General features: G+C 41.3%; 1 protein-coding gene across 1 annotated transcript in view; it reads right to left on the bottom strand.

Annotated features, from left to right (window-relative positions):
• Cbl (Cbl proto-oncogene) overlaps positions 1–24,402 on the bottom strand; it is a 90,520-nt gene that overhangs the window by 15,042 nt on the left and 51,076 nt on the right. The window contains exons 3-11 of the mRNA XM_059267692.1: positions 12,098–12,244; positions 10,050–10,206; positions 8,659–8,780; positions 7,928–8,065; positions 6,282–6,369; positions 5,600–5,731; positions 4,942–5,145; positions 949–1,080; positions 487–861 (exon numbers count right to left, since the gene is read on the bottom strand). Of these exons, the coding sequence (XP_059123675.1) occupies positions 487–861; positions 949–1,080; positions 4,942–5,145; positions 5,600–5,731; positions 6,282–6,369; positions 7,928–8,065; positions 8,659–8,780; positions 10,050–10,206; positions 12,098–12,244 (1,495 nt within the window). The remainder of the gene's footprint in view (positions 1–486; positions 862–948; positions 1,081–4,941; positions 5,146–5,599; positions 5,732–6,281; positions 6,370–7,927; positions 8,066–8,658; positions 8,781–10,049; positions 10,207–12,097; positions 12,245–24,402) is intronic.

A 24,402-nucleotide genomic window follows, 5' to 3' on the forward strand; every position in this document is an offset into this window, starting at 1 on the left:
TCTTAAGCAGACTCCTTTCCAAATTCACTTCTTTCCACACCATGCTAGGAATCACACTCAGATTGGAAGAGTCTTTATGCTGAGCCATCTCAGCTTTTGTTTACATACTTCTCCTAAGTTAGGAATTGTGCTATCTTTGAATTCTACACAAAACCCACTGAATAACTGGCTCAGAATCAGGCACAGTTGTGCATACTTATAATCTCAGCTACTTAAGGAAGCTGAGGCAAAAAGATCAAGAATTTGAGGCCAGCCTGGGATACAGACCAAAACTCTGTCAATAAAACAAAACACTTTTCCCCCACCCCAGACAGTCTCTCTACACAGCCCTGGCTATCCTTGAACTCAGAGGTCCGAATGCCTCTGCCTCCCAAGTGCTGGGATGAAAAGTATTTACCACCATGCCCAGTTCAACAGAACACTTTTGACCATAAAATGCCACCCACAGATACTACTAGGCTAAATGGTTTAAAATTTAGGACCCACCATGGAAGTATCCAGACTAAATGTGCTTCCAAGTCTAGGAACATCTCCTCTAGGTTCCATTTGTGAAGGCAATGAGAATGGAAGTGAGTGCCGATTGGTCAGTTCTCTTCCATTCCAAGGATCACTAGGGCTTGGGGTAGCTACTGGTACTTTCGGGATTGGCCGAGGCAACCATGAGTCCCCTGGGCGGCTAGAGGGGACAGGGGGCAGTTTGTCTCTAGATGGGCAATCGCCTGGTGTACAAGGCAGGGGCCGTCTCTGAGGTCGTGTTTCTGCTCCAGAGTAAGGCCGGTCTGGAGGGGGTGGTGGTGGAAGATCTCGAAGTGTAGGAGGTATTGGCAATGGTTTGTCTTTATGAAGGGAGCCAGAACCAGCCTATGGAAACAAGATGGAAACAAATCAGTCAAAACCACTTTTATACAAGAAAGGCCCAGCAAAGTGCAGAAATGGATAATGCTTTGCCTTGGAAGTAGTTGCCAAAACTGAAGTGCTGGCAGGACCAGATGCTCGCTGTTGTAGAAGGTCAAGTCTTGGTGGCACTGGAGGGAGAGAAGCTTGTGGGGCTATGGAGAATGGAGAGGAAGGCCTTTCCACCTAGAACCAAGGAGACGTACACAGGTTACTCCTGTCTAGGGAACAGCATCTTTCAATCCTAAAGCTACATACAGCAGATACTATGTAATCACACAAACCTCTAAAATCACAGATACTTTTGGAACCCTGGACTATGTTTATATCACCATAAGAGGGCACTCTCAATCAGATAGCAGGCTAGATAAAAGAGCCTACCTTACAATTTTAAAAATTACTACAATCCTCTTACTATCTTACAATTTTAAAAATCACTACAACCCCTCTATCTCTTCACCTTAGGTAAATGTGCTTGCTCTGCAAGCCTGGCAACCTGAGTTCGATCCTTGGAGTGCATATAAAGGTGGAAGAAGAGAGCTGACTCCACAAAGTTGTCCTCTAGGGACTGGAGAGATGGCTTAGTGATTGAGAGCACTGGCTGCTCTCAATTCCCAGCAACCACCTGGTGGCTTGCAACCATCTCTAGTGGGATCTGATGCCCTCTTCTGGCATAAAGGCATGTGTGCAGGTAGAGAACTCATACATAAAATAAATAAACAAATATTAAAAAAAAAAAACACAGTTGTCTTCTGACTTCTATAGGAATGCCACGGCACCCAGCCCCCATAGACAATCATGCACAAACACACATACAAATAACAATAATAAATAAAAGAATTTAAAGACAAAAGATTTATATGATCTGGAGAAAAAAAAAAGCATAGTAAGTAAAATTCCTAAAACAACCAAAATATGCAGGAAACACTGAAGAGACAAAGACAGACTGATTGAAGCCTCAAAAACCAGCTGAAAATTTAGCTTAACATTAGAACTAAAAATCTTGTTATTCATCAAGCTAAGTCTCACTCCATCAGTATCTATCTGGTCCAGCACTTGCTGATTTCCCCTAAAGACCTTCAAATCTATCGCTTCCCTTTTGTTCTACTCATTTACTTGAAACCTGACTTTAACAATAACAAGCTTCTTGAGCTGAGCACTATGGCACCCTTCACTTTTATAAGAAAATAAGGATGGGCAAACATGAAAACCGTGGGTAAACGGCAAGAAAAGTGAGGAAGAGCGAGGACACCATGATTAGATGGCAAGAGTGAGGTCACGGCTGGGCAGTGGTGGTGGTGCACGCCTTTGATCCCAGCACTCGGAGGCAGAGACAGGTGGATCTATGAAGTTCAAGGCCAGCCTGGTCTACAGAGTGAGATCCAGGACAGGCACCAAAACTACAGAGAAACCCTGTCTCAACCCCCCGCCCCCCAAAAAAGAATGAGGTCACCATGATACATAGTAAGAAGAATGAGGTCACCATGATTAGATGGCAAGAAGAGTGAGGACACAAAAGAGCAAAGCCACTAGAATCTAGAAGTCCTTGAAGCTTTTGTGATTTAGTACTGAGATGACTTACCTCTTTAAATTTCATTTTTAATATGCCTCTGTGTGAGTGAATAACAACTGTACAGGTGACCACAGAGGATGGAGTACGGTACCAAATTCCTTTGAGCTAAGAGTGTAAGTGGTTGCAAGCCCCTTGACATGGACATTGGGCACTGAACTCCAACCCTTTGGAAAAGCACCAAGAGTCCTTAACCACTGAGCTACCTCTCCAGGCCCCTGAGCTGAATGCCTATAATTAGAATTCTAGAACTAAGATGGGCAGTGGTGGCACACACCTTTAATTCCAGCACTCGGGAGGCAGAGGCAGGCGGATCTCTGTGAGTTTGAGGCCAGCCCGGTCTACAGAGTGAGATCCAGGACAGGTACCAAAACTACACAGAGAAACCCTGTCTCAAAAAAAAAAAAAAAATAAATAAATAAAAAAAAAAAATAAATAAATAAAAAAAAATTCTAGAACTAGCCACTTTTCTTAGTTAGGGTTACTACTGCTGTGATGAAACACCATGACCAACTAAACTTGGGGAGGAAAGAGTTTATTTGGCTTACACTTCCACTTCACTGTTCATCACCAAAGGAAGTCAGGACAGGAACTCAAACAGGGCAGGATCATGGAGGGAGGAAGCTGATGCAGAGGCCATGGAATGATATTACTTACTGGCTTGCTTCACATGGCTTGCTCAGCCTGCTTTCTTACAGAACCCTGAACCATCAGCCCAGGGATGGCCTCCCCCACAATGGTCTGTGCCCTCCTCCATAAGTCACTAATTGAGAAAATCCTTACAGGCTGGCCCACAGCCTGATCTTATGAAGGCATTTTCTCAGGTGATGTTTCCTCCTCTCAGATGACTACAGGTTGTATCAAGATGACATAAATCTAGCCAGCACAACACCACTCCTAACTTAAGTGCTGAATAAAAATATGCTATGATATCAAAGGCTCCAAAAGGTTACCCTTTCATCTTTTCACAGAGATTATTTTTTAAGATTTATTTTTACTATTTTAAATTATATACTGTGTCTGTATGTAGTCATTTGTAAGTGAGTACAGGTTAACTACAAGGTCACAGAAGTTGGGTCCTCCAGGAACTGGAGTCACAGGTGGTTGTGAGGGGCCTGATGTGCATACAGGAAATCTTAGGTCCTCTAGAAGAGTAGCATATGCTATTAACCATTGAACCATCTCTCCAGGCTCCCAGAAAGGTATTTTAAGAACTCATTTCCCTCAAAAAATGAAAAAAATAAAGCATGGGATGCAAGAAATAAGCCTTTGAACAGAAGAGAGGCAATCACGTCTCATGAAAGGAAAGGCCGCTGGGCGGTGGTGGCACACGCCTTTAATCCCAGCACTCGGGAGGCAGAGGCAGGCGGATCTCTGTGAGTTCGAGGCCGGCCTGGTCTACAAAGTGAGTTCCAGGACAGGCTCCAGAGCTACAGAGAGAAACCCTGTCTCGAGGGAAAAAAAAAAAAAAGCAAGGAAAGGCCTCAGGACAAGAGGAAAGGAGTCCCTTTAGAGAATGGGCAGACCAGCTGGAGGGAGCGCAGGTGACCCCTGAGTATTAACACTGGGTTATACGCCATCTACTGCTGTGCAGCTCACTGACAGCACAGCACTTCTTTCTTCCTTCTTCCTTCCTTCCTTTTTGAGACAGGGTTTCTCTGTGTAGCTTGGCCATCCTGGAACTTGTTCTGTAGACTAGGCTGGCTTCAAAACTCAGAGATCTGCCTGCCTCTGCCTCTCAAGTACTGGGATTAAAGGCTTGTGCTATCACCGCTGGGTTTAGCAATTATTTCTTAACGCAGTTTGCTGAGAAGATGCTTGAGACCATGGCTAACTTGGCATTGATAGATGCAAACTGAAAACTAGAGAAATAATTATTTTAGGAAAAATAGGAAGTTGTAAGAAAAAAATCACTTTATACAACAAATACACACACATACACACACACACTCCCTCAGATCCATGATGCGGCTCAGAGGTAGCAGTCAAGAGCCTAGAGCTCAAGTTCAAGGTAGAGCTCAGAAAAAGAAACAAAACATACAACAACAAATGACAGCTAACCAGAGTGTGAAGAACCAGGCAATCTCATGTTTTTATATACCTTTATGATAAGATTTTAGGGGAGGAAGGGGGACAAATCTTAGTATCTTCTAAAAGTTACTATATAAACTGAGAGTCATAAAGAATAAAATAACAAAACACTCCTCATCTGCCATTCAGTGAAGAAATGAAATACTACTGTCTTTATAGAATCCTCATGCACCTCCTCCTTTAATCCTCAGTTCTAACAAAGGTTTTGTTTGTTTTTAAAGAAAGGCTCAAAGTGTAGCCCTGACTTCCATGATGATGAACTACAGGCTATAAACCTTTTCCTCCCCAAGTTGCTTTTGGTCAGTGTTTTATCACAATAATAGAAATGCTGACCAAGACATCTAACACCAAGCTGTATCTCCAATGCCCTCAAATTCCAGTCTTACCTTGGCACCTGCCAACTCCTTCATCATGAAGAGAGAGTCATCAGCTCGTTCATCATCATCATCATCATAATTTGGGGAAGCAGCTCCTTCTGCTCCTTGCCTTAACAGACTGCCACTGCCTCTGGGGTCAAATGGATCCACCACGATGGGCTCAGTACCTTTGATTTCACATCGGCAAAAAGGGCAGCCCTGACCTTCTGATTCCTGCAGAAGAAGCAGATAAAAGGAACAGACATTTCTGAAAGAATTTAACATACTCATCTACTAGTAAATATAGTTCCCAGAAATAAAAGTAGAACTAACAAGGACTATAACTCAGAGGTAGTTGTGCTTAGCAGGCCCTGGACTCATTCCTCAGTGCCCAGAAGAAGAGAGAGAAAAGGAGAAAAGTTTGGCATCGTGGCCCACCCTTGTAATGCGAGCATTTGGGAGGTCAAAGCAGAAGGTACAGAAATTTGAGGTCATCTTCCAAAACTGATTTGGAGGCCAGCAGTGGTTAAACATCCAAAGGAGAGAAAGCAAGCAACTAAGAGGGAGAAGGGGATTTAAAAAAAAAACAATCAAACTTACCCCACCCTTTCTATCTATAAAGTACATATAATATAATACCTGATTCTCAGAGTAATCACACAGAAAAAAACAGTATGGATATCCATACCTGCCATGATGTAAGGCAGGATGTGCACATGAGGTGTCCACAGGGCTCAATCTTCACATCCTTATCATTTTCAGCACAGATTTTACATAGTTGAAATGTGGAGCCCATCTCACAGTATAATTCATATTGTTCCTTTGATGAAAAAATTGAGAAATAATGTGTTGAATGAATGACACATGAAACATGAAAACCAAAAGACTGTCAAATTTACTCAAATAGAAATGTCACAATAGGTGCTGAGGAGATGGCTCCATCAGTAGAAAAACTGCTTGTTATACAAGCATAAGGACCTGAATTCAGATCTCCAGTACCACCTAAAAGCCAGATGTGGTGATACACATCTATAACCCTAGTGCTGGGGGACAGAGACAGACGGATCCCAGGGGCTTGATGCCCAGCCACCCAAGCCAATCAGTAAGCTCCAGGTTCAATAGAGACTCTATTTCAAAACCAGGATGCAAAATAACTAAAAGATACCCAATGTTGACTTTAGTCAGGCCTCCACATGCACATGCAACACAACACCATACACACACACACACACACACACACACACACTCACTCACTAATCTAATCGATGGTTTAAAATCTAACTGTTGCAATACTTAGTCTATATATTGAGTTCTGAGAGTAAACCAAAAGCTTGGTTCCAGTTATAATATAGTTATAAAACAAAACTCACCTGGGTTACTTTGATATGATCTTGGGGAGTTGGTTCACATAAACCTGTCAGGTCGGGATTTTGATTTCGTCCATCAGGAAATAAATAGCTAAAAAGAGATTAATAATTCTTGGGGTTTCAACTAGGTCAATTTATCAGTGCAAACTAAAACAGACAAATGAGATCTACCACATCTTAAAAACAAGTAACAAGGGGCTGAAGAGATGGCTCTTTCGTTAAGAGTACTGCCTGCTCTTCCATAGGACCCAGGGGTTTTTGTTGTTGTTTGTTTTTGTTTTTATTTTGAGACAGGGTAGATCAAGCTGTCCTGGAACTCAGAGACCTATCTTCCTCTGCCTCCACAGTGTTGGTCTGCACCCACTACAGCCAAGAGGATCCAGGTTTGATTACTAGCACTCACTTGGAGGCTCACAACTGTCTGTAACTCGCTTCAGGATTCTGGTGCCCTCTTCTGGTAACCTCAAGCAACAGGCACGCAAGTGGTGCCTACAGAGGCATGCAGGCAGGCAAAACACTCAAACATAAACACAAGTAACAAGCCATGTGTGGTGGTGCACACCTTTAATCCTAACACTCGAGAAGCAGAAGCAGGCAGGTATCTGTGAATTGGAGGCCAGCCTGGCTGACAAAGTGAGTTTTAGGCCAGCTAGCCAGTGCTACCTGGTGAGACTGTCTGAAAAATCAAAACAAAATCCCCAAGCAACTACCACGTTGGCCTGCAGGCTGTATCAAAACAGGTAGCTGATGGGTCATAATTTGTCAACCCCTATCTTCAATGAATGGTCATGAGGTATAAATATTGTTTTCTTTTGTTTTTGACTGCTGAGGGAGGGCCTTTTATGTAGCCCAGGCTGGCCTCAAACTCATGATTCTCTTAGTCCAGTGCTGGGATCATGCCCTGCCCTATATTTGCTTTTGACTAAACTTTATACAGACCCCAATTTACAAGTGGAGGAAGCAAATGAAGCCACTGAGATCATCTACCGGTGGATTCTAGCGCCAGACTGCTCAGATGTTAGGAGTAGCACCTCTTCTTGCCTCAATGCTAATGCGGAGATGATACATAATGGAAAAATGTATTTTCCTAGTAACTTTAGAACACAGTTGCTTTTCTGATACCCACTCAACAGTACTTTTCAGTGTTTACTGACTGAAAATGAATTTGAATTCCCAAATAAATGGTAATTCAGGAATAAGAACTTAGCCATAAATATTAGCATACATCACAAAAGCCCAAGGCCTAAAGAAAAGAACTATTGACTCAGACTAAAACTAGGCTGAAGATCATTGAGGTCTGCTGTCATTGGAACATCTAATCACCCTCACATTGACTAGTTAAGTAAGCAACAGAATGTCCTGATCCTTGCATAGCTTTTTATTCTAATTTGGCTTTAAAACTAAGCTATTTGGAAAAAGAAATAAAAGTTTACTCGTGACAATAACTAAAACAACAAAGAAAGCCAGTCTCACTTACGGAACCCTGAAAAAGAACAAAGCTCAACATCAAGACAGGGCAAGGTAGTATATTAACACATTCCTGAAATTTTAGTCTGTAGAGAAAACCTGCAATAGAAGCCAATAATGAAGAGGCACTGGTGTCCCCAGTTCCTAGATGCTAAGAGACAACAGAAAGCAGCGATACTCACAAGCCTTCCCTGAAGCCATCAATCAGTGCTTGGAAGAGTGGTTTATTGTGTGGGATTGTCTGCAGAATGTTCCCATCCGCAGTAACGTACCCGATAGCCCACTGACCCAGACGAGTACAGCTCAGCCGGAAGATGTAACTGAGGACAGAGATTACCAGAAGTTTCAATATATATGCTGGTATCAGATAGAGGGCAACATAGAGACAAAATAAAAAAGACCATTATGAATAACTTCTTTAGGGGGAAAGATGAATATGAATAAAAGCAAAATATATATGAAAACGTAAGTAATAAAACTCATTTTTTTTTGTATGCTAACTTGAAAAGAATTTCAAGTAACTTTTTCAAGTCACTGGGGCATAGCTTAGAAGGGGAATGAATACTTAGTATGCCTGCAGGCCTGGGTTCAATCTCCAACTTAAAAAAAAAAAAAAACAGCTCCTCTAATGATTCCAGAACAGAAGCAAAATACATCTAGACTTCACTGCTCTATTTATTGGAGATAGGGCTTTGCTATATTTTTCAGCTCCTGCATACTAGGACTCCAAGCACCCCGTATAAATCTCATTCTAAATTGGCTTAGAAATATTTACTAAATCACAGGAGTTGATTAAATTGATTAAATCAATCTTATCCCCAAATCTGGGCCACTGGGGAACCAATAAAAGATGATGTTCCTTCAACTCTAACAAAATTCAGGAGAACAAACCTCTTTGACTCAAGGTACTGACCTGCCAGGTTTGTGAATGAACTTCTGGAGCCGTGCTTTCACTTCATCGTATGTCAGGAAAGCCATGTAACCAGGGTGAGTTACAGCAAGGCTGTTCCAATTTCTGAGCAAAGAGGACCAGGGCTAAAGAAATAGAAGACCATTCATAGACCACTTGGTTCAGACATACAACCAGCCTTAGAACGATGAAGAACAAAAGAAAAAACTTCAACTCTAAATTATAAATTCTGCTTGTCACAAATTCTCTATTGTCATTCTTTGGGAAGACAAATTTGAGAGTAGAAATTTTTGAGAGCTAAGAATACAAGCTGCCTTGTATAGGGAGACAACTACACATACAAAATTGCTCAGCAGCTCTTACCAATATAAAGGTCAAACAATGACAAAACCCAGAAAAACAGAATAGGGCCTATATGTGTAGTTATTAAGCTCTTAATGAATGTTTATTCAAGCTGGCACATACACACACTGAAATACCAATGCATTTTAGGACTAACAATCTAGAATGGAATAGGAAGCCAGGGATGGTGGCATATACTGTAATCCCAATACTTTGGGGGCAGAAAAAGCAGGTGGATCAGGAGTTCAAGGCTGGCCTTGACTACATAGCAAACATGAGTCCACCCTGGGCTACATAAAATTTTGTTTTCAAAAAAACAGAGAAAGAATTGAACTACAGAAAAACAAGTTGGCAACACACATCAAAGGAATAAAAGAAAACAGTTTAGGATCTTTCTAATCCCAGACCCACTTCTAGTCTCAGGAAGGCCTTTCCCTGTCTTTCTGAATAAACTGTCACTATTTCTCCCACTCCCACAATTCTAAAATTAATAGCAATATTTGTGAGTTAATTTTAATCTTTCTTTTGCTTACAAGTTTCTAAAATGAATCAAAATACTTTTATATTGTATTTATTTTATTTTATGTCTAGGAGTAGTTTACTTGCAAGTATATATGCACACTACATGCATGTGTGATGCCTACAGGTCAGGACAGGGCATTAGATCACCTAGAGCCAGGATTATAGATAGCTGCAAGTCACCATGGGAACTGAACTAGGGTCCTCTGTAAGAGCAGCAAGTGCTATTAACTGTTAAGCCATCTCTCTAGCCCTGAATTAAAATTCTCTTGTGATAGACAAAATCCTTAACGCTACTTTTTTTTTTTCTCCTAGTTTAGACAGGGCCTTATCCTAGACATGCTTGCTTCTAACTCACTGTAGCCTAGGCTGGCCTTGAACTCAGTGATCATCCTGCCTCAACACCCTAAGTGGTAGGATTATAATTGCAAGCCACCATATTCAATTTTATCTTTTTTTTTTTTTTTTTTTTTTTTTTAAGCTTTCTCTTCAGAAAAATAGTACCGAGTTAGTCAATGACTTTAGAATCCTACCTGGAAAAGTCGTGTAAAGATATCAAATTCAAAAACGGAAATATAATCATTGCAGGTCAGATCAATAGTGGACTTCAGAGCCATGGCCTCCAGCCCAGAACTGATGGGATGAACTTCATGAAGGGCCTGTCGAAAGCTCTTCCAAGGAACTATTGTCCTGGGGTAGAGTGGGGTGAGAGAAGGCACAATGAGATAACAGGCGACTGCAGATACTACCATCACTGAGGAAAGGCTACCAAGCCCCAGAAAGCTCTCAATATTAAAAGCACTTCTCTCACAAAAGTTATATTTAGACTAAGAACAGAAAGAAGAAAATAAGGGATATGTCTGTTACCTTCCTAATGAATAACAGAGATGATTTTCTACAATTCTCTGCCCAAAAATGTCACATATTAATCCCTTTCTCATCTTTCTACAGGCATTTGTTCTATCCTAGAAGCACAGAAGGAAGATGAGGTTATAACTTCTTTTTAAAACAGGGTTTTACCATGTAGACCCTGGTTAGCCTTGAACTTTCCATCCTCTTCCTCAGCCTCACTATACTGAGATAAGAGGTGTAGACCACTACACCAAATTTTTCTTTGGAGATGGCATCTCACTATGTAGGCTGGCCTGGAACTCATAGAGTTCCACATGTCCCTGCTGGGACACCTGGCTTTGAACTAAACTTTGAAAATCACAATCAGGAAGTAGTGGTGGCGCATGCCTTTAATCCCAGTATGGGGAGGCAGAGGCAGGCGGATCTCTGGCTAGTCCGAGTTCCAGGACAGCCAGAGCTGTTACACAGAGAAACCCTGTCTTGAAAAAACAAAAACAAAACAAGAAAAAGGAAAAGAAAGAAGAAAAAAAATCACAGTCCATATTTATGTAATATAATTTTATTTTTATTTTTGAGGTGCTAGGAATTGAACCAGGACCTAAAGCATGTCATATAAGCAGTATAATTTCCGTGAATCTAGCTCAAACATTGTTTATTGGGGAAGGGGGAGTTGTTTGTTTGCTTGTTTTTTGAGAGAAAAAAAAAAGTGGGCCAAGAACTTCTGTATTATTGCCTGGCCTCAAAGTCCTGCCTCTGCTTCCTAAGTGCTGGAATTATAGGTGTGCACTACCACACCTGGCTAAGCATTAGCATCTTTTTTTATTAGTTTATTTTTTTCACTGCTAGGGACTGTAAACAGTATCTGGATCATTCTAAGCAAGCAATGTATTGCACTATAACTCAAGTCCTGGAACTCCTAACCAGCACTCAGGAGGCAGAGGCAGGAGGATCTGTGTAGCCCTGACTGTCCTGGAACTCACTTTGTAGACCAGGCTGGCCTCGAACTCAGAGATCACCTGCCTCTGCCTCCAGAGTGCTGGGATTAAAGGTGTATACCACTCCCGCCCAGCAGCTTTTCCATGTTTTAAATATTTTTATTTATTTTGTCTTTTGAGAGGGTCTCATGTTGCCTAGGCCAGTTAATTCTCATCTTCCTGCTTTCTTCTCCCTAGTGCTGGGACTATAGCCATGAACCACCATTCCTGGCTTAAAAAAAAAAAAAATTTAGCTGGGTGTATCAGTGCACGTCTTTAATCCCAGCACTTGGCAGGCAGAGACAAGTGGATCTCTGTGAGTTCCATGACAGCTAGGTCTACAAAATGAGTTTCAGGACAGCTTTTCTATTACATAGAGAAGCCCTGTCTTGAAAAACCAAAATAATAATAACAACAACAACAATAATAAAAAAAAATTTTTTAAAAGAATTTTAAAAATGTTATTGCTATTGTTGTTGTTGGTGTGTGTTTATGTGTGAACTCAGAGTGCAAGTGCTATGGTGCACATGTAAATATCGAGGAAAACTTTGTGGAATCAGTTCTCTCCTTCCATCTTTACACAGGTTCCAGGAATCAAACTCAGACTGTCAGGTTTGTGTGGCAAGCACTTTATCTGCTGAGTCATCTTGCTGACCCACTGTGTTTTAAATATTGCACAATTTAAAATTCTAAACAAGTATCTCCTAACATAAGCTTTAGTTTTTTATAGTTAGGTTCATCATTTAGAGACTTACTTTTCCCCAAAAGCTTTTCTCCAAAATTCTGCAGCATCTGCTTTAGTAATCCGAAAAGTGTCTCCTTGGAAGAGTCCACTTGGGAAGATGCCTTTCAGTTCTGCCAGCATGTGGCTGAAGATCAGGGATAGTTTGGTTAGGTTTCGCCTACAAATGATCAAAATACAATAATTAAAACAGACATTACTGGTTGTTTGTTTTGGTGTTTTTTTTTTTTTGTTTTTTTGTTTTTTTGAGACAGGGTTTCTTTGTGTAGCTTTGGCTGTCCTGGAGCTCCCTGTACAGACCAGGCTGGCTTCAAACTCACAGAGATCTGTCTGCCTCTGCCTCCCAAGAACTGGGATTAAAGGCATGCATCACCACTGTCCGGCAAATTACTGATATTTTAAGTGCACTGATTTCACCATACAAAGTAGTTTAACATGAACATGAAAATAAATTTATAATTTCTGGTCAATAAACTAAAAAGTAAGGCAAACTGTGAGAGGAAGGAATGAGTTACTGACAATAGCTACTGTTCTTTATTTAAAGTAGGGAGGGCTTCAGGAATTATTTTGCTCTGGCAACAAATGAAAGATGAAAATCTAATGTATCCCATCTCTCTCCCCATTCAAATAAATGTCACATAGTAAATAAGGAAAACCCCAAAGTCAAATATTTGAGTTTAAGCTAACAGGAACAAATTTACTTTAGGATGACAGATAAGAGAATGCACCAAATGCAAGAACTTCCCACAGTCATAACCACAGTCACAAAAGAAAGGCAGTGTCAGAATGTTGGATTTACTGCTCTGCAGAAACTTTCTTTAAATAAAAAAAAAAGATATAGATAGATAGATAGATAGATAGATAGATAGATACATACATACATACATACATAAGGTAATTCATCCAAGATGAAAGCATTGTCAATAATAACTTTAAATGTCCAGATCTAATAAATATTTTTACTAAATCAGACTTGGTGAAAACTGTACTAAAATTTCTAAATTTTATTAAACCACTACTTTTTATCAAAAATGAAATGTTAACATCCAAAGAAAATATGTACATATACTACCACTGTTCTTAACAATCAATTAAATTTGTCCTAGTAATCTCTACTCAATGGATGTGATTATAAATATGCTCCACAGCACCTATTTTTAACACAGGTGATGCCTCTCATTTGATCAGACTGTCCTCATTATCTTTAATATCAGCACCACACAGAACAGGACCTAGATGTTTTACAACTACCAATTCGACGTATTTCTCTTGTCCTAACAATTTTCTATTTATGTATTCAAAACTCTATATTTTTGTTATATAACTGAACTGACTACAAAATCTCAAACCATGATTAATTACTGATGTCCTATTAAAAGCATCTTTTAAAAGACTTCGTCTGTTCTACTAGAGGGTCACCATCAGGTGCCTTTTGTCTCTCCAAGGTGAAATAAATGCAGCACAATTCAACTCGGACTGCTGCTGGGACATTTCTTCCTTGCACCATGAGATCATCTGATTATGGCTGCTTAGGTCTTCCACTATTGACCAAAGTAGAAACTAAACCCAAGATTAAAAACTCATCATACCCAGCCACATAACCTTTGACCTACAATTTGTTGTGCCTACAAGATGTGCTAGAACAAAGACAGTGCAGAAATTGTGGGACTGGCCAACCATGACTGGTCCAGCCTGAGTCCCATGCCACAAGAGGGAGCCCATCCCTGACACTGCTTGGAGCACCAGCACCAAGAGGCTAGATAGCCCAGAGACCTAGGATAGAACCAAATACAACTGACTGGCAAAAAAAAAAAAAAAAAAAGCCAAAGTAATGATGCCTAATGATATTCTGCTACACTCATAGACTGCTGCCTAGTCCAACTGTCCTCAGAGAGGCTTCATCCAGCAATTGATGGAAATAGCCAAGCATTAGGAGATGCTATGGAAGAGGGGGAGGAAGGTTTGTAGGAGCCAGAGCAGTCAAGGACATCACAAGAAACCCCACAGAATCAACTAACTTGGGCTCATAAGGGTTCACAGAGACTGAACCAGGGAGCCTGCATGGGACTGATCTAGGCCCTCTGCATATATGTTACAGTTATGTAGCTTGGTCTACTAACAGTGGAAGCAGGGGAGGGGTTGTCTCTGACTTTTGTGTGTGTGTGTGTGTGTGTGTGTGTGTGTGTGTGTGTGTGTGTGTGTGTGTTTTATGTGTAGCCTACCTGTCCTGGAACTCACTCTGTAGACCAGGCTGGCCTGATCTCACAGAGATTTGCCTGCCTCTGCGTTCTGAGTGCTGGGATTTAAAGTGTGCACCACCACTACCACCTAGCTCTGTCTCTGACTCCATTGCTGGCTTTTGGGACCTATTCCTCATACTGGGTTGCTTCATCCAGCCTTAACATGAAGGGAGGTACCATGTCTTTTTTTTTTTTTTTTTAATGCCTTTATTGGCTTTTTTTTTTAACTTTATTTTATGCACATTGGTGTGAAGGTGTCAGATCTCCTGGAACTGGAGTTACAGACAGTTGTGAGCTGCCATGTTGATGCTGGGATATTGAACCCAGGTCCTCTAGAAGAGTAGCCAATGCTCTTACCACTGAGCCATCTCACCCACCCACCCTTTTTTTGAGGTACTTAGTCTCACTACAACTTGATATGCCATGTTTGGTTGATATCTATGGGAGACCTGCCCTTTTCTGAATAGAAATGGAGGAGGAGGCAGGCAGAAGGGAGGTTGGGGGAGACACTAGGAGGAGAGGAGGGAGAGGAAACGGCGGTCAGATTGTAAAATCATCATCATCATCATTAAAAAAAAAAAAAACTCATCATAGGGATGGCTATCACTCACTAGTACAGGACTGCCTCAACTAGAGACCCTGGGTTCAATTCAGGGTTGTGAGGAGATTATATCCTAAGTAGAACACAAAACAAAATTTAGCAGGGAACTAAACTGCCTAACAGGAACCTGAACCAAGTATTATAGAATGCTATGTTAAATATTAACTTGTGAAGACAGGGAGCACCTATTATTTCCTAATATATACCAAACCATTGAGAACTTATGATGTATAAAGGGCACTGTACAGGGCCAGCAACAAGATGGCTCACTGGGTAAAAATACTTGCTGCCAAGCCTGACAACCTGAGTTCCACATCCCAGAACCCATGTGGTAAAGGATAGCATGACTTCCGCAAGTTGTCCTATGACCTCCATACTTGTACAGTGACAATAAATATAATAAAAGAAAATTTTTTTGTTTGTTTGTTTGGTTTTTTGAGACAGGGTTTCTCCGTGTAGTTTTGGTGCCTGTCCTGATCTTGCTCTGTAGACCAGGCTGGCCTCAAATTCACAGAGATTCACCTGGCTCTGCCTCCCAAGTGCTGGGATTAAAGGTGTGCGCCACCGCCACCAGGCATAAAATAATAATTTAAAAAAAATGTGTTTTAAATAGAGGCAGGAGGTCCTAGAGAGTGGATGACTCAGTGGTTAAGAGCACTGGCCTCAAGTTCGTTGGTTGGCCACTCCCATAAATTCTGAGCCACCACTGCCCCAGCACATCTTGCAGGCAGGATAGGTTGTAGGTTAAAGGTTTTGTGGCTGGGTTGGTGTCCCAGGCCCAGCACTGGTCTAACTTGATGCCCACACAAGAGGGAGCCTATGTCCTACACTGCCTGGATAGTCCAGAGACCTAGGCTCAAACACAACTGGCCAAAAAAAGTCAATGAAATAAGTCCTAATGATATTCTACTATACTTATAGATTGGTGCCTAACCCAATAGTCATCAGAGAGGTTACCTCTGGCAGCTGAAGGAAAGAGACACAGAGACCCAGAGCCAAACATCAGGCAGAGCTCAGGAAATCCCATGAAAGAGGAGAGTCAGTGGGGTGGACAACACTACGAGAACACGGCCCACAGAATCAACTAAGCAGAGCTCATAGGGGCTCACAGAGACTGAAGCAGCAATCACAAAGCCTCCATGGGTCTGTACTAGGTCCTCTGCAGATAAGTTATGGTTGTTTAGCTTGGGATTTTTGTGGGACTCCTAACAGTGTGAGACTCTTTTGTCTGCTCTTAAGACTTTTCTTCCTACTGGAGTTGCCTCATCCAGCCTTGAGCAGGTAAACCCTAGTCTTACTGCATTTTGTTATGCTGTTTTCTATGCTTAGTCTTAATGCATCTTATGCATTTAGGATTGACATCCCTGGGAGGCCTGCTCTTTTCTGAAGGGAAACAGAGAGCAGTTATCTGGGGGAGATGGGAGGTGTGTGTGGGGGAAACTAGGAGGGGTGGAGGGAAGGGAAACTGTAGTGGAGATATATTGTAAGAGAGAAGAAAACCCAGGTTTAGTTCCCAGCATCCAAACATGACAGCTAACAACTGTCTAACTCCAGTTTCAGTGGATGCTATATCCTTTTCTGGCTTCCATAGGTACCAGGCAAACATGTGGTGAATACTTATATGTGCAGGCAAAACACACACATTAAAAAAAGAGATAGAGGGGCTGGAGAGATGGCTCAGAGGTTAAGAGCACTCACTGACTGCTCTTCCAGAACTCACATGGTGGCTCACAAGCATCTGTAATGAGATTCTGGTGCCCTCTTCTGTGTACATAATAAATAAATCAATCTAACAACAACAACAACAACAAAAAAGAGATAGATCTTTAAAATTGTGGGGTTTTTTTTTTGGGGGGGGGGAGTTTCAAAACAGGGTTTCTCTCTGTAGTTTTGGTGCCTGCCCTGGATCTTGCTCCATAGACCAGGCTGGCCTTGAACTCCCAGAGATCCACCTGGCTCTGCCTCCCGAGTGCTGGGATTAAAGGCGTGCCACCATCACCCAGCTAAAATTGTGTTTTAAAAAGTATACAGGAGTACACAAGTAGGTTATATGCAAATCTTTAGCCATCTTATTTTTTTTTTAAAGATTTATTTATTTATTATGTATACAGCATGTATGACTGCAGGCCAGAAGAGGGTGCCAGATCTCATTACAGATGGTTGTGAGCCACCATGTGGTTGCTGGGAATTGAACTCAGGACCTCTGGAAGAGCAGTCAGTGCTCTTAACCTCTGAGCCATCTCTCCAGCCCTTCTTTAGCCATCTTATACATCTGCAGATGTGGGTATCAACTGGAGTCCTGGAACCAATCCTCCACCATATTGAGGGGTAACTGTCTATCATACTTTGAAGTTACAGCAGAGTGTTTGTATCTCACTTCTTTCTAAAAACAAAGCTTGATTCCCCAGGCTGTCCTCTCTTGGTTCCGGCCGTTTTTGTTCTTTTACTTTTGTTCCAAACCCGTTGAGATATCTCCTAAGTATTTGCTCTTTGCTGTTTTCCATTCTCTATAGTTCCTTTTCTCTTCCTCTGTAATACCAGCACTTCAAAAACTACCCTGACTACAGCAGGAGAGATGGCTAAGCAGTTAAGAGCACATACTGCTCTCACAGAGAACAAACAGGAGCTTGAATCCCAACATCCACACCGGGCAGTTTACAACCACCTGTAATTCCCCTTCGAGGAAATTCTCTAGCAAATCCAATGCCTCTAGCCCCCACAGGCACTGGCACTCATACTCATGTACACACACACACACACACACACACACACACACATCTTGGGCTTCCATAGCTTTCTAATTGTTCACCAACACAAAGCACTTGAAAACACCACCATCATTCTCAAACCGGCTCTTTCTTCATAACCCTATTCTATATTTAATGATGGCAACTCTTATTTCTCACAAATTAAAAATTTTTGGCTTCTTTTATTTCCTTTATTCTCACATTTGATTTGTCAAGTTTGAATACAATGTGTTATCAATTCTCCTTTGAATTGTATTGTTATTCTAATACAAATTCCTTACTACTTTAATTCTATGCAGGTTCAATCTTACTTTACAAAAACATTCATTTTTATTTAATTTAAACAAATTGTGTGTGTGTGTGTGTGTGTGTGTGTGTGTGTGTGTGTGTGTGGTTTTCAAGACAGGGTTTCTCTGTAGCCCTGGCTGTCCTGCAACTTTCTCTGTAGACTAGGCTGGCCTCAGAGATCAGCCTGCCTCTGACTCCAGAGTGCTAGGATAAAAGGCAAGCGCTGTAATGCCGAATTCCATTTTTATTTTATTTTTTAAAAATTATGTATAGGCTGTTCAACAAAGGTGGTCTCAAAGGCCCTCTAAATGGTGACCTTTAAGCTGAACCTGAGGGAAGATAAAGACACTTATCGTGTGGTATTTTTCTGCTCCCTAAATACTTTCCCACTAAAAATCTACCAGGTATAATGCTAAGTGGAATAAGAAACAAAACTACATGCCAAAATAATAATGGACAGAAAGCTTTTATAAATCTATGAAGCAAGCCACAAGAAAAAGGAAAGCTATTGACCGCAAGGATGTAATGGCACCAGCTACCTAAGATGAGTTCAAAGTGCTGACTGAAATAGTTACTGAAAATCAATTTAAGACATTTTCCTACTCAAAGAAACAGCTCCTCTCCCCCAAGCCAGCAGACATTTCTTAAAACCACCAGATGTGTGCCACAATCATATCTCTCAAGAGGAAACAGTAAGTCTCTAAAAACCCATGGGTCAGAGTTTTCTAAGAGATCTGAGTTGGAATTGTGCCCAGGAACACTTCAAGGATTTGGACTTATGGTTCAGTGTCTGCAGTGTTATTAGCAGAATCTGTCTTAAGATGGAAACAGACCAATGAAGCATGATGGCTTATTTGAGTGCATGGCTAGGTAGGCAGTATTTGTCAAAGTCCTGTCAGCAGTTATCAGTTCCCACACTCTAGTGTCCTCCAAAGACCAATGGAGAACACAACCACTCCATCTTTTGCAATGTGCTGAAGACGGAACTTTTCGTTGTAAACTCCCAACAGCTGCAAGAAGGATAGGTCTTTCTGTAACAGTATTAGAGGAAGGTTATTCTGTACTTCTTTTAGCTCTAACCACCCACATCTAAGGAACTGCAAATTGACTTTATAGCCTTCAACTTCCCCTTCCCTTCTCACAACTTCCCCATATCAACTGCTGATTCTATGTGCAAAATCAGTTTTGTTTTTCAGTGCTACCGATCAAACGCCAGGGCCTTGTTTCTCCAGGAGGAGCACCCTGCTGCTGAACTACATGCCCAATCCAGTAACAAAATTTTTGCAGGGGTGGTGGTAGTTGTGAGACAAGGTCTTGCCTAGCTGGTCAGGTATTCACCATGTAGTATAAGTTGGTCCTTTTGTTTTGTTTCAAGACAGGGTCTCTACATAGCCCTGGCTATCCTGGAACTCACTATGCAGACCAGGCTGTCCTGGAACTCAGAGATCCACCTGCCTCTGCCTGGGATTAAAGGCAGCAAGCACCACCACTCAGGCAGGTCTTAAATGCACAGCAACCCTCATGCCTCAGCCTCCCAAATGCTGTGATTAAAGACCTACCATGCCAGCTTCAGTCTTCTTTAAAAAGTCAAGATTAATCTGTCTTAGCACTAGGGCGGCAGATACAGGCCCTGTCTCTCCCAGTTCTCTATGAGTTCGAGGCCAGCCTGATCTACACAGTAAGTTCCAGGCCAGCCAAGGCTACACACCAAGACTCTGTCTCAAAACAAAACAAAATTAAAAACAAATGAACCAAAAAAAAAAAAAAAACCCACTATGATTATTTGATTATTTCTACTCTGCCTACTTTAGGTCTGAAGTAACAATTATATTGTATATAATTTCATCAAATAAGGAACTAAGATTTGTACACTGCTAGTAATACAAAAGTACATTAAAAGATTAGATGGGTAATTATAGTTCCTGTTTTATCTTTGAAAATAAAAATACAGGGCTGGGGAGATGGTTCAGCAGGTTAAGAGTGTTTATCCTGCAAGCATGAGGACCTGAGTTCAAATCCCCAGATCCCATGTAAAAAATTAGACATGATAATACAGAGTTCTAACACTAGCACTGTGGGAAGAGCAGAGACAGGAAGTTTGCTGGCCATCAGCCTCACTCGAGGCTCAGTGAGAAGTCTGTCTCAAGGGATATACAGGGTGGAGAATGCTAAGAGTAGGCACTCCTCAGAGAGTGTGCTGGGCTGGCATAGTGGCACACACCTTTAATCCCAGCACTCAGGAGACAGAGGCAAGTGGATCTCTGAGTTTGAGGCCAGCCAGGTCTACACAGAGAAACTCTGTTCTGAAAAACCAAAAAAGGTAAAAATAAATAAGTAGTGAATAGGCAGAGAAGCAGGTAGATCTCTGTGAGTTCAAGACCTGCCAGGGTGAGACCCTACCTCCTCCCCCCAAAAAAGGATGGGTAGTAACACTCTTCCTTGTGTTAGTGAGAATGTCTCATCCCTCTGAAATGCTATAATGTTCAAGAAGAAAAAGATGGCTGAGAGGTAAGCATTAAGAGATGGAGATCCACATGCCTTTAATCCCAGCACTTGGGAGGCAGAGGCAGGCGGATCTTTGTGAGTTTGAGGCCAGCCTGGTCTACAGAGTGAGTTCCAGGACAGCCAGGGCTATTATACAGAAAAACCCTGTCTCAAAAAAAACAGACAGAGAGAGAGAGAGAGAGAGAGAGAGAGAGAGAGAGAGAGAGAGAGAGAGAAAGAGAGACAGAGAGAGAGAGAGAGACACACAGAGAGAGAGAGACAGAGAGAGGGAAAGAAATATCTTCCACAGAAAATAATGTGATGACGTCTAAGCAGGACAGTCACATAGAGTCAAGGTTACAGTGCTGTGAAACTCATTTGGTAGTGATAAATTTCCAACTGACAAGATCTCATTTATAGTAACAGTCAAGAAGACCAGGATCGAAATGTATTTCCTGTCCTATTAATATGCAGTGTACTCAGGCAATTATTTAACCTCTGTGGGTCTCTACTATATCAAATGTGTTCAGAGGAAGCACAAATAGTCCCATCTATAAAAAGGTATGGATTTATGCTACTCCATTCATGTTCAAAGTGGGAAAGATATCTCAACTTGAGCAGTTTTAATTTCCTAAGACTGGAGAGGAAATACAAAAGATCACCAGTGCTTACACTTGTATGCCTGAGGACTAGAAGCTACATCAAGAAATGATGATGTGGGGTTGGGGAGATGAGCAGAGGATAAAGCACTTTCTGTATAAGAGTAAGGACCTGAGGTTAAAACCCCAGAGCCCACAAAAAGCTGAGCATAGTTGTACTTATTTGTAATCTCAGTGCTCCTACACAAGAAGGGGGAAGGAACAGGAGAATTCCTAGAGGCTCCAGGCCAGTAGTGGCAAAAACAGAGACCCTGTCTCAAATAAGCAGAAGGTAAGGACAGACCTCCATGCCTATGCAATGGCACATACATATACACATGCAACACACACACACACACACACACACACACACACACACACACACAATATTTATTATTTGTAAAAGTATATTTTCCTTTTGCCTGTCAACAATGCAAATGAACTAATGTCTTATGTTATTTACATAAATAACTAGTTACATAAAGCCTAACCGGAGGCCAGAGAAATGAATCTAATCTGTTAAAGTACTGTATTCTATACTAAGGATTTGCTAAATCCGAGAACCTAGGAAGTAGCATGCTTAAAGAATTTTACAATTTCTAAAGAAATAACAGACTCATTAAAAAAAAAAAAATCACCTTAGTCATTAAACTCATCCCAAAATGGTTCAAAAATTTAAAGAGGTTTAATTTTTTTTAAAGAAAAGAAAAGCTTTTATTTTTAAAAGCAGTAGTTTGGCCGGGCAGTGATGGTGCACGCCTTTAATTCCAGCACTCAGGAGGCAGAGGCAGGCGGATCTCTGTGAGTTTGAGGCCAGCCTGGGCTACAAAGTGAGTTCCAGGAAAGGAACAAAGCTACACAGAGAAACCCTATCTCGGAAAAAAAAAAAAAAAGCAGTAGTTTGGGCTGGTAAGCTAACTCAACAGGTGAAGAAAGGTACTTCCCTCCAAGCCTGATGACTTGAGTTCCATCCCTGGGACCCACATAGTGGAGGGAGAGAATCAACTCCGGAAGGTTGTCCCCTAACCTACACTTAACATCATAGCACTAGCAACCACATACAGACACATATAAAGTAAGTAAGTAAAATGTAGTTTTAAAAAATTAAATTTAAAAAGCAGTAATTTAGTCAGTTGTGGTAGAACATGTTTTTAAACCCAACACTCAAGAGGCAAAGGCAAGTGGATCTTTGTGAGTTCAAGGACAGCCTGGTCTACAATAGTGGGTCACAGGCTAGCCAGAGCTACACAATGAGACCCTATCTATAAGTAAATAAGTAAAAAAATAAAACCAAACAAATAAATATGGTAATTTAGTTCATTGTAGATCATTGTATAGTGGCTGTATAACTCTTTCAAAATTTTTGTAACTAGCAAGTGTGGTGGCTTTAATCCCTAGCTGAGGCTAGGAAGGGTTATATAGCAAGACCCTCAAAAAACAAACAAACAAAAAACCAAGGGGTTGAAGAGAAGGCTCAGTGGCTAAGAGTACTTGCTGCTCTTGCAGTTCACAGGACCCATATGGTAGCTATCAATCATCTATAATCCCAACTCCAGGGGATGCAACAACCTCTTCTCGTTTCCATGGGGATCAGATACATGTGGTGCACTTACATACATGCTGGTAAAATACTAATAAACATAAAATAAAAATAAATAAATCTTTTCTTAAAAGAGATAAGAAAAGTATCCTCAAATAAAAAACAAAAATCTGTCTAATTGGGGCCAGAAAGATGGCTCAGCAGATACTTGTTGCCAAACATAATGCCCTGGGTCACATGGTGGAGAGACCTGACTTCCAAAATTGTCTCTAACTCCCCACATGGTAGGTTGTGGCAAGCATATGCCCCCCCAACACAAAATAAATAAACGTAAAATATAAAAAGCCTTTATAATTGGAAGCTTTCATTAACAAAATATTATGGGAAACTTGCAATATTTTCAACATCAATTTAGATAGAAAGCCACCTTAACAATATGGGCTGGAGACCCACTTAGGTATTTAAAAGTGAAGTGACCAATGCCTGTAAGTACTCGGACTATTTCAAGTGATAACTAGTTCTTCTACTGGTTAAATTCCAAAACCTTTATACACAACACTAGTGTCATCTAAGAATGCTCAGTTGAGAACACTGAGAAGAAGGTCATAACAGCGTCTTCCATTCGGCACAATTACCAACTTTAAAAATAGATACCACAGAACTTCTTTCCACAGGAAGTCAATGAAGTACCACTTAACTCTTATCTACTGAAGTTGTTCTTTTAAAAGAGAGAGCCTGGAGTCATAGCACACATTTGTTATCCCCCCCAGCACTTGCTAAGGCAGGGGGATCTCTACTTCAAAAGCAGTAAGGCCAGCATGAATTACACAGCAAAACCATATCCCAAACCTATATAGAGAAACACATGAATATAAACTACAAAAGGAATTCTCAATCAATATATCTAAAAATATCAATGACCCTCCCCATCCCGTAACGCTAGCCAGGCATGGTGGCATATGCCTTTAATCCCACCACTCAGAAGGCAGAGACAGATGATCTCTGAGTTTGAGGCCAGCCTGGTCTACATAGTGAGTTCTAGGACAGGCAGGGCTGTCTGTGTAGCTAGAGAAACCCTATCTCGAAAAACCAAAAGAAAAAAAAAAAAAAAAGAGTGTGCATACACACACACACACACACACACACACACACACACACACACAGTCCAATATTTGAGGCATTCCCACCCCCACCAATTTATGAGACATTCACATCCACACTACATGGTAACTAACAGTTAGTAGTTAAAGGAAATACTAATTCACCAAAGAGAGAAGGCAGAAGCCCATATGAGTCTCCAACATTCCCTTTTATACTTCCACTGAATCAGTCATGCACGTGTGTATGCTAGGCAAGTCCTCCACATCCCACAACTGAGTGGGATGTTCTGTATGGCAAATGTGTTGCTGATTAGTCAATAAATAAAACTGATTGGCCATTGGCTAGGCAGGAAGTGTAGGCAGGACAAGGAGGAGAATAAAGCTGGGAAGTGGAAGGCTGAGTCAGAGAGACACTGCCAGCCGCCACCATGACAAACAGCATGTGAAGATGCCAGTAAGCCACGAGCCACGTGGCAAGGTATAGATTAATGGAAATGGATTAATTTAAGCTGTAAGAACAGTTAGCAAGAAGCCTGCCACGGCCATACAGTTTATAACCAATATAAGTCTCTGTGTTTACTTGGTTGGGTCTGAGGCTGTAGGACTGGCAGGTGAGAGAGATTTGTCCTGACTGTGGGCCAGGCAGAAAAACTCTAGCTACACACACACACACACACACA

This window comes from Peromyscus eremicus, chromosome 7, assembly GCF_949786415.1.
Source record: "Peromyscus eremicus chromosome 7, PerEre_H2_v1, whole genome shotgun sequence".
Lineage (NCBI taxonomy): Eukaryota > Metazoa > Chordata > Mammalia > Rodentia > Cricetidae > Peromyscus > Peromyscus eremicus.